The 11,183-nt window shown below is 40.9% G+C and overlaps 1 protein-coding gene across 1 annotated transcript; it reads left to right on the forward strand.

Annotated features, from left to right (window-relative positions):
* Positions 1 to 2,812: 2,812 nt before the first annotated feature.
* On the forward strand, positions 2,813 to 8,838 carry LOC114635419 (oogenesin-3-like). The gene is made up of 4 exons (XM_028784021.1): positions 2,813 to 2,875; positions 6,250 to 6,560; positions 7,074 to 7,616; positions 8,274 to 8,838. The coding sequence occupies exons 1-4, from the start codon at positions 2,846 to 2,848 to the stop codon at positions 8,836 to 8,838; spliced, it is 1,449 nt and encodes a 482-aa protein (XP_028639854.1). The 5' UTR covers positions 2,813 to 2,845.
* Positions 8,839 to 11,183: the final 2,345 nt, after the last annotated feature.

The following is an 11,183-nucleotide window of genomic DNA, read 5'->3' on the forward strand; positions in this document are numbered from 1 at the left end:
ACACACACACACACACACACACACACACACACACACACACACACACATATGTTTAGAGCACAAGCTAGTCTTTCAAAGGACCCAAATAAAATTCCCAGCACCCATATCAGGTAGCTCACAACAACTAAAATTCCAGATCCAGAGAGATCCTACTCCTTTGGCCTCTGGGAACTTTGATCCATGTTAACATTTCTCATTAAAGACACACATACAAAAAATAAGAACAAAAATTAAAGTCTGATAAATGAGTTATTACTCCAGTAATTTAATGAATGAATGGATGATTGAATAAATAAATGAATAAATAAATGTATATATACAGACGTATACAGCAAAATTGAATTCAAGATTATTTCATATCCTTTTATTTGCTGTTGTTTTTTGAGTCCTGGAACTCACTCTGTAGACCAGGCTGGCCTCGAACTCAGAAATCCACCTGCCTCTGCCTCTCAAGTGCTGGGATTAAAGGCGTGTGCCCCCTCTGCCTGGCTTGAAGATTATTTCTAAGCAGTACTTTTTATTCACAGCAGGCTGGAACAATCTTGTAATTAAAGATTCACAAGTGCTTTTCATTTAAAAAGTATATTTTTTAGTTTGGCTTTTTTGGGTTTGGTTTTTCTCCCTTTTTTCCCCCTTCTTTTCTTTATACAGTTTTTTTGTGTAGTGCTGTCTGTAAAGGAAATTGCTATATAGAAAAGTCTGGCCTCCAACTCTGAGATATCCCTGCATCTACTTCCCTAGTAAAGTAGAAACTTCCATTTTCTCTGGAAAGTTAGCTATATCAAATGATGTTTTGCTGGGGCATACAGGTGAAAGGATATCTTGCTAAAGCAGACACGTGAAGAATAGTTTCCTGAAGCAGGCACAGGTGAAAGAATGTGTTAATATAGTGGACATGTAAAGGTTGCTTGATAAAGGAGTAGATATGACCCTACAGACAGTAGTAGACCAGTACTAAGCTTTGGTTTGGAAAGCTCTTCCCACTAATTTTTACTAACAGCACCCATTTGTTGGTTTGCCTGACATTGTAATGTTGAGCTCAACTTGAGATAATGCTGCAATTGCCTAGAACTGCTTGTGTGGTTCCTGTGCCAGCTGGCTGCTTCTATGTCAACTCCTAAAACCAATTGGCAAGCCTGGTGGTTTCTTCAAAATTGAACTACAGATGCAGGTTCCTGCCTAGTGTCTGCTTGCTGAGAGGACTTGATTGAAGCTGCTGGTTTCTGCATCTTGGGCTTCCTTGGGCTGACTTCAGGCTCTGTGCATCCAGGAGCTCAGGACATAAATCAGCATACCTCTCCACAGGGACTTGTCTGAGTCAGAAGGGGTCTGGTAAAGCACTCAGGAGCCATATATTCATGCTATGCCTTAGGAAGTATAAGTCTCACCTATGTCAGGTACCACCACAAGGCCAGAGTCCCTTCTCTGCAATAATAGAGGACTCAGTGTGTCCTGTTGTACTCTCTAGAGGTCTCAAGTCCAAACACTCATCAGTCTTACCATGTGGAGACTCTCACAAGCACTGACTCGGGTACAATTAATCTTTGTCCTATCAGGTACCAAACCCTGCTCCTTTGAATCTCATTTCCCTTTGGAAAATTTATTCAGGAGAAGGCAATGTGACCAGGATCTTGTCATGGCAAAAAGACACTGATCATGTATAAAGGCCCTCAAAATAGACAGTCCTACTGTCATAGACCCAAAACCCAGGTTCTGATTTCCACACATTGAGTCTGCCAAGCAGAGACTGAGGAGAATCTCTGAAATGTATGGCTCTACTCTTTACTTTTGAAGTTGTTACAAGGTCCTGTGGGACTCTGGGCTATATTATACTAATTTGGAGAATGAGGTAGAAGTTCTGTGAGGTAGTGATCACCTGCCTGTGCATCCAGACTGTGTGTGAAATTTAAAAGTGAACCAAGGCATTTAAATTTCCTCTAAGCTGCTCTGGAACAATGTGCCTACATACGAGTATCCTGAAATAATGTGAATCTGAGATAGACATGCTATTGAATCCTTCAACATACAATGGTTTCCCTCATTTCCTTTCTCTTCTCTTTCTGTGTATAGCTGTGGACTTGCACAATGAGACAGGATTCTCTTGACTTTAAGACCACTCTAGACTATATGGCAAGACAAAGAAGAAGGAATCAAACAAAAAAGAATGTTAGGAATGCCTACACAGGAAAGAAGAGTAAATATTACCAACTTGGTCCATCCACTCTCATTTTTCATGAAGTGCTGGAGCATGGAGTATACATAGGAATCACTGGGTGGGGACTGGAATAAGGATAAGTGCTTATGGAGGATGCAAGAGACCTTCCTACATGCACCATGTTGGCCTGATACAGTCATTGCTATGATTTCCAGCCATGCTCTCATTCATGCTCACGCTAATACTCACAGGCCTCAGACTAGCATGCTATGAAATATGTGAGCAGACAAAAGAAGGCCATGCCCTGGGAGTTGACCACAATATATAATCAGAACCAGTTTGGATAAGTGTCATAGGCTTGTGAACTCAGAGATCCACCTGTCTCTGCTTTGCAAGTGCTGTGATTAAAGGTATCAGGCACAACAGCTTGGCTTCAATAAATCATTTCTTGACTAACTTTCTGGCCTAAGAATCTTCCTGTTTTCTGATCTGATCCAATTTTTCTACATCATCCAAATCTGAAAATAAGGAAGTGGGTGGAGACTCCATTATTTAATCCGAGGCCTACTTTGGCTGGGAGGGCGTGGCTACAACGGGAGGGTTCAGCTGAAAGGTGTATAAAGAGTCATAGCAGGCAGAGAAACCGTCTGACTCTTGAAGCGTGGAGTTACAACCTTCTTCTGCCTGAATATGGCGATCTGTCCCCAGTGTCCAGATCAAGTAAGTTCCTCAGCTCCATAAAGATATCTCATCTCATGCAACCTAGTCTAGCCTTATCTTCACTTGAAATTTTGTTCATATAATTTTCTACTTGGTGGTTCTTCTTTTTTAAGATGAGTGTGCTCTAAGTAAGTTTGCCTGGCTGGTATCCTAGATATTCTGTCCTTTTTGGCTAATATCCACCTACCAGTTAGTATACACCATGCATGTCATTCTGGGTCTTTGTTACCTCGCTCAATGATATTTTGTAGTTCCATTCATTTGCCTGAAACATTCTTTGTGTCCTCATTTTGTTGTTAGCTGGATTGTATTCTATTGCGGAAATGACTTACATTTTCTGTATCCATTATTCAGTTCAGTGCTATCTGGGTTGTTTCCAGCTTCTGACTATTACATATAAGGCTGCTATGAACGTAAAGGTGCAAGTGTCCTTGTGGTATGGTGGGGTGTCTTCTGGGTATATGACCAGGAGTAGTATAGCTGCCTATTCAGGTAGAAGTGTTTTCAATTATTTAATGATCAACCAGATGGATTTCCAGAGTGCGCGCACCAGTTTGCAATCACACCAGAAATGGAGGAGTGTTCTCTTTCTCCACATGCTCACAAGCAAGTACAGTCACTGTAGGTTTTGATCTTGGTGATTCTGATTATTGTAAGGTGGAATCTCAAGGTCATTTTGGTTTGCATTTCCCTGAAGACTAAGGACTTTGAATATTTCTTTAAATGCCTCTTTGTCTTTAGAGATTTTTCTACCTTTGAATTAGGGGAAGGACTGAAGAACCTAAAGGGGAGGGTGACCCCCTAGTAATCCCACTAATCTCAACTAACCTGGAAGCCTTGGAGCTCCCAGAGCCTGAGCTACCCAACCTGGCAGCATACACAGTCTTGTCCAAAGCCCCCACTACATATATAGCTGAGGACTGCTTGATATAGCTTCAGTGGGAAAGACTTTAGGCCATAGAGAAGAGGGATACCTGAAAGGTTGGGGTGGGGGAGGGAATCATCCTCTTGGAGGAAAGACTGAAAAGGAATTAGATGAGGGTCTGTGGGAGGGGAGCAATGACTGGAATGGAAATTTAAAAAAAAAGTTTGCCAGGCCTTGAACTCACAGAAAGTCTCCTACCTCAGCCACCTGAGGCCTTTTTAACCAGAATATCCAAGTGTGTTCTCTATTATATCTAATTATTAATTGGGTTATTGTGGTTTCTGTAGATTTTTTGTTTCATTTAGCTTTGTTTTTGTTTTTTGAGACAGTCTAGCTAAGAATGAAAGGTTGACCTTGAATTGTAGGCACTCTAGGCTGGAATATCAGATATGAGTTATTCAAGAGCCTTGAGTGCTGATTTTTATGTCACTTTAAGCCTGGCATTATTTGGTGTGCTTTTAATCCAGCAACAGGGAGCCAGAGGGAGGCTGTGAGTGTCAAAATAGCTGGATATTATATGTGTTTTTTAAGAATGCAAAACAAGGGGCTAGTGAGATGGCTCAGTGGTTAAGAACACTGAGTGCTGCCAGGTGGTTGTGCCACAGGCCTTTAATCCCAGCACTCCGGAGGCAGAGACAGGCGGATTTCTGAGTTTGAGGCCAGCCTGGTCTACAGAGTGAGTTCTAGAACAGCCAGGGCTACACAGAGAAACCCTGTCTTGAAAAAAACAAAAAAAAAGAACACTGAGTGCTCTTCCAGGGGTACTATGTTCAATTCCCAGTAACTAAATGGTGGCTCAGAACCATCTATAATGGAATCTGATGCCCTCTTTCTCTTCAGTTGTCTCTAAAGACAGAGAGAGTGTACTCATATACATTAAATAAATAAATAAATAAATAAATAAATAAATAGATATATAACTAAATAAATAATGTAAAACAAGGAAACAAACACAAAATACCAAAAAACAAATGGTATTTGCATTTGCTAACTGATAAATAGCCTCTTATTACAATGGAACTCAGGATGTCCTCAAACTTCCAGAAAGAAATGTATATATACACACACTTATGTATATGTGTGCGTGTGTGTGTTTAATATTCATTATATCACAACCACAGTCTCGATCTCTCCTCTCCACATAAACCTACTCTTGACTGCAACAGTAAAGCAGAAGCTGGATAGTCACTAAGTTTGATGGCAGCCTAATTTATATAGAAAGTTTAAAAACAGCTATAAGACCATGTCTCAAAGAAGGAAAAAATCGAAACCAATAAACAACAACACCAAAAAAAAAAATGAACAAGTTATCTCTACCTGCTGATTGATACATGGTCTAGTCTTTTCAAGGAAATCAGGATATCTTTAAATTTTCAGAAAGAAACCAGGTATTATTATTAATTATTATTATTATTGTTATTAAATGTTCAAACAGAAAAATCTAAATATCAATTAAAATATCTGCTCCTTTTTCTTACCTTTGTTTGGTCTTCCTTTAGACTCTGCAGGTCTCAGGCTAGCTGTTTTGGTGCTGTAGAAGTAACCAATAATGACACTGAGCTAGAGAGCCTCCTACCTTAAGCACAGGAATTATACAGGAATTATAATCTCTACCTCATAGTCTCTTTATTCCGGATGCTTTATAAAGAGTCACCAACCATGTCAATGGCTACTGAAGGATAACTGACTTTAGTGTTTTTTCCCACTCTGTTAGCTCTGTAGTTTGCAGATCTCAAGCTTGGAACTTTACCAACACCTTCTCCAAAAGTCCTGTCAGGGTCACAATCAAAGATTGATGTCAATAACTAATGATGGGAATTTCAAAGATGAGGTGACTTATTCCATGCAGGGTAGCTGGATAAATAAAGACTGTAAAAACTCTGGAAGCTTATTTTCCTCACTTTCTTTGAGAGCCTGGAAAGCTAAGCACAATCATCATCCAACAAGTGGCTCAAGCTTCAGAGTTCATCATGATCCCTTCCCAGTGGGATGGATTCACTCCATCTGTGGCTGCAATTGAATAGTCCTTTGGGAACTTGGATACTTTGGAGAAAAATCATACCACTAGACAGAATTATGGCTATAAAACCAGCACAGGCCAAACCAAGCAGTTCTAGATTAGACCTGCTGTGGTGGCCCAGGCTGAGCAGTGATGGAACCCACATGTAATCTCAACACTTGGGAGGCACTTGCAAGCAATTCTCTGTGGGTCCAGGCTACTGAGATCAATAAAGTAAGTTTTAGGACAGTCAAACACATAGGTAGTTCTGTAAGGATATTATCTCAAACAACAACAACAACAACAACAACAACAAACCTGAGTGTGCTCAAATTGACAGATTGAGTTGTCTATCATCATTAGTAATCTAGCCCTCACAATTCCTTGTGTGTATAGAAGGGTTTCGTATGTTTCTTGTCATTCATGGTATATTTTTTGTGGCTTCCTTAGGATGAGTCTTTAGAAGAAGACACAATGAAAGTCTACTCTCCACTCACCCTTGAGAAGTTGGCAAGACAGAGGCTACTGAGGGAGGAGGCCTTGGCCATTTCTGCTCTCAAGGACCTGCCCAATATTCTGTTCCCAGTGATGTTTGAGGAGGCCTTCATTAATGGACATACAAAGGTCTTGACAGCCATGATACCTGTGTGGCCCTACCCATACCTTTCTGTAGGAATGATGATAAAAAACCTCAACTTGGAGACTTTGAAGGCTGTGCTTGAGGGACTAGATATACTGATTGCACAAAAGGTTCACTCCAGGTAGGCAAGATTTTCTGGGGTTGGAGGAAGGTTCTTTGAGTGCTGAGGAGAAACTAGGGACACAGAATATTTGGCCAACTGTGGATCAAAGGCTTCTGATCATCAATTGTTTCTTCTACCCACAGTCTGGACTGTTTTCTTCTGAATGTAGAGGCTGAGAAAGGTGTAGAGGATTGGATTTAGTCTCAACTCTCTGGACAAATAATAAATAATTTAGACAGACAAGAATAGACACACCCAAGAGGAGTGGGGTGTTTCCTGCATCCCTCAAGGTACAAGTGAAATGACAGTGGGATTAAGGAGCTTTGCATGAAGGGAAGTAAAAATGGGCTAAAGATGCCTGTCTTGCAAAGAATGCTATTCATTCACTGAACATGAGTCTCAGGGCTTGATTCTAGACATAGGAAATCAAAGTTTTGAACCAAACAGCTTAAATGTAATATGTAGAGTAGAATCAGACTATCAAATATGTCTTCTTTTACCTTTTGAGAGTTATATTCATTTCTCCCACAGTAGGTGCAAACTCAGAGAGATCAATTGGAGGAATGGATATCATGATATTAATGGCATATGCACTCGATCCTATGAAGACTTACCAGGATTCATGACACAGAAACAGCCAATGCAGAATAGTCCTGGCTGTGGGGTGAAGAAAGAATTGAAGCTGACAACACAACTTGAACTGATAGAGGGTAGACTTGATGAATCTGCCACATACTTGTTGCAGTGGGCCCAGCAGAGAAAAGATTCAATTCATCTGTGCTGTAGAAGGCTAGAGATTCAGGGCTTAACCAAAGCCACAGTCATAGAAATCTTCAACTTTTTACATGCAGACTGTGTACAAGATCTGGAGCTGCTTCATCTTCGTATAGAAGATTTGGCTTTTCTTAATCCCTACCTGAGACAGATGAACAATCTTCTCGATCTTACACTAAGTCACATCACAGATACCCTAAGTGATTCAGAAATTTCTCAACTTCCCATATTCCAGTGCCTGGAGAGTATCTCTGTAAATAATGTCTCCTTTATATACGGCAACCTGAAAGGATTCCTCAGGTAAGGAAGGGTCGAGTAGTTGACCAGAGAAAACAAATCTCTTTTCTTTTGCCTTGGTTTTGATGTGGTTTGTTTTGTTTTGTAATGTTTGGTTTGTATTGCAAGCTATGGAAGCTTTTATGATCTGGCAAACATAAACCTATCACTATTAGAGACATAGCATCTCGAAGCAATGCACCCTGTGCTAAGATCTGTATGACCAGGCACAAGCAACCTCTTATTGTCTATGTGTAAAAACTTTTGAGTTAACAAACAGATTGAGAAGATGAGAAATATGGGACAATGGGTTTCAAGACGAAGACAAAATCATGGAACTTGGAGGGAAAAAAACTCGTAGAACTCTTTTTAAAACAGTACTAGGAAGTTGTTGAATTTTGTTTAGGGTAGTTAGTCCTTCTTACATATTCCATGTTGCCTTGATATATCCATTGCTGTGGTTTTCTGTCAGGAGCTGAGTCATGGTTATGGTGATATCTTAAAGATCCGGACTAGAATGCTGTGAGGTATGTGAGCAGAAAACAAAAGGCTATGTCCTGAGGGTTGTTCTCAAAGTGAATTCAGAATGAGTTTGGGAGAAATGTTATCTGCTTAACTGCCAATTCTATGAACACTCTTCAACACCATTTGACAGAAAGCAATAATGTGTTCTCTCCTCAGGTGCCTGAAGAAACCCTTGGATTCACTTAGCATCACTGACTGTAACCTCTCACAGTCAGACTTGGATTTCCTGCCCTATTGCCGAAATATTTGTGAGCTCGAATCGATAAAAATTGCTGATATTAGTTTATGTTATTTACACCTGGAGCCTCTCAGGTTTTTCCTTCAGAGAGTTGGACATAGCCTGCAATACCTGGAATTAGAGGCATGTGGTATACAGGACTCTCAGATTAATACCCTGCTGCCTGCCATAAGCCAATGTTTCCACCTCAGAGGTGTCAGTTTCTGTAATAACAACTTTTCTCTGCTTTTCCTGAAAGAACTTCTACACCACACAGCCCAGCTGAGCCAGCTGGAACGTGAGATATACCCTGCCCCTCTGGAGTGCTATGAAATGGGTGTAATACTTTCACACAGATTAGAAAACTTTTGTCCTGAGCTCCTGGACATACTCAGGGCCAAAAGAAAGCCCAAGGAGGTCACCTTTGAAACAACCCAATGTTCTAAGTGTGGTGGGTACTACATTTATGATCTGGGAAGCCAAAGTTGCATTTTTCAATTATAACTACTGTTAAGGTTGCTTGTGGAAGACAGAAATGGAAGCTGAGTATTGGAGATTGCTGAAATCCTAAGTGAATGTCCACTGCTGAATGGAGCATGGAAATGTCAATCACCTATAGGGCTGAAACACACTGGAAAGGCAAGGTCTTCCTCTGAGCTGGTAAATGAATGTAGCATCTACTGATTTTATCAAGCACTTTTTCTTCTCTAGGATTATTATAGTTTGTGTGTATTTTAATAGAGGCACCTTTCCATGAGGAAATTGCCTCCCCTTTTGATTTATACAATAAATATTTTGATATTTAATAACTATTTTTTGTTGCTGGTATGTCCCTATCAGAGCACAGAGCATAATCATTCATAGCTTTTCTGTACCTGTGTCTAGTTTCTTAATTCCTCATCACCATAGTTAGGTCAATCTCAGATTTGTGTAGTTCCTTGCATCTCAGGAACAGGTCTCATAAATGGGACCCAAAGCACAGAGCTTGATAAACTGCTCAATGTTTTGGAAAGAAATTAGTATGTAGTACACTCAGACCATAACAACTGATTTAGTTACGGAGAAAAATGGGATAAGGGGAGAGGCATATTCAGCAAGCATGAGGACCAAGGCAGGCACATTTTAGTTAGTATGACCTTGTATTTAACCTCTGCTGAAAGACTATTTGCAACAAATGAACTGTCAGAGACCTGGTATCAAAGTGAGAAGAACATGATGTTACCTTAAGCCTTAATCTAGTTCTTCATACTTCCATAACAGTTTTTATGTTTTCTAAGAAAGCGTCCCTCCTGAGGCAGAGAACTATGTCCTAACACTATGCCCTGGTTCCCTGTGACAGGTCCTTGTGGGGGACTCCCAACCTTCATGTGTACTGCAACTTCTTTTAGATAGTGAGGTGACTCACTGTAGGCTGAGGGGAAGAGGATATTCTCTATGGAACTTCTCACAGTCTCCTTACATTCTATAGTTCATTTCATTAATATCCAGGCTGGCCACTGTCTCTGGACTTAATGCCCAGGGGCTCTGTCTCACTGGCTTGTTATGGGTCTAATTTTCCACTATAGAGCCTTCTAGAAAGATGAGATTGAATATACTCACATCCATGCCAGGCTATTTTCTTAAAAAAAAAAAAGTACCAGATTGCTCTTATGAGATTCTATGAATAGCCTAAGACAATTTAAACACATGAGATTTTTGGAGGGATGCCCATACAGAATGAATGGTATTTTTGGCTGGAGTCAGGAATGAATCATGTTGGTATCCTCAGAGTCAGCCTAAGATACCCTAAGACCAAATTCTCAGCACAGAGAAGACCTATGTGCCCCAGAGGGACAAAGGTTAAGGGAAAAAGGACAATGATAAAGAATAGAAAGGGAAGGGAACAAGAGAGAGGGTAATGAACTGTTTGTCCCTGGGGGACAGGGCAGGAGCAAAGAACTGCCTCAGGATAAAGAAGAGACAGAATAGCTAGCCTATAAGCAGAAGGCTTGTTATAAACATAAAAGGTAAACTCCATGTGAGAATGAGGCATTTAATTTTAATTGGGCTTCATAATTATGTAAGGCAAACGACTTGAGAGCTGGGCCCTGGTAGGGAGCCTCAAGAAGAGGAAACCACCATAAAAAGGAATGGACTTTGGGGGATACCTTTCAAAATGTAAACTAATGGTTTTATGCAAGGCACAGTGTTGAGGAAAAAGGACAAGAGTTGCCATGGCCTTGTTTGCTATTGTCAGGCTGGCTACAGTCCCATTAGTGAGGCAGCAGGATTGGTGAGAGTTGAAATTTCAGAGCAGAGACTGCCCCATGGGGGGATCCACCCCATATAGAGTCACCAAATGCAGATCCTATAGTGGATACAAAGAAGTCCATGATGACAAGAGCCTGGTATAATTGTCTCCCGAGAAGGCTCTACCAGAGCCTGACAAATACAGAGGTGGATACTAGAAACCATTTGACTGAGCATGAGGTACCCAGTAGAGGAGTTAGAGAAAGTATTGAAGGAGAAGAAGGGGTTTGCAACCCCATAGGAAGAACAATAATATTAACCAAATAAGCCACCCCCCACCCAGAGCTCCCTGGCACTAAACCACCAACCAAGGAGTACACATGGAGGGACCCATGGCTGCAGCCACATATGTAGCAGAAGATGGCCTTGTTGGATATCAGTGGAAGGAGAGGTGCTTGGCCCTGTGAAGGCTTAATGCCACAGTGTAGCAGAATAGGAGGGCAGGAATGGGTGGGTAGGTGGGGGAACACCTTCATAGATGTCAGAAGAGGGGGAATAAGATAGGGCATTTCTGAGGGTGAAACTACAAATGTGGATAACATTTGAAATGTAAATAAAGA

Source organism: Grammomys surdaster, unplaced genomic scaffold (genome assembly GCF_004785775.1).
Source record: "Grammomys surdaster isolate TR1022 unplaced genomic scaffold, NIH_TR_1.0 103722, whole genome shotgun sequence".
NCBI lineage: Eukaryota > Metazoa > Chordata > Mammalia > Rodentia > Muridae > Grammomys > Grammomys surdaster.

Coding starts and splice junctions, on each gene's coding strand:
- LOC114635419 (XM_028784021.1), top strand. CDS start 2,846: ATGGCGATCTGTCCCCAGTGTCCAGATCAA. Junction 2,876..6,249: donor GTCCCCAGTGTCCAGATCAA/GTAAGTTCCTCA, acceptor TGGCTTCCTTAG/GATGAGTCTTTAGAAGAAGA. Junction 7,617..8,273: donor AACCTGAAAGGATTCCTCAG/GTAAGGAAGGGT, acceptor TTCTCTCCTCAG/GTGCCTGAAGAAACCCTTGG.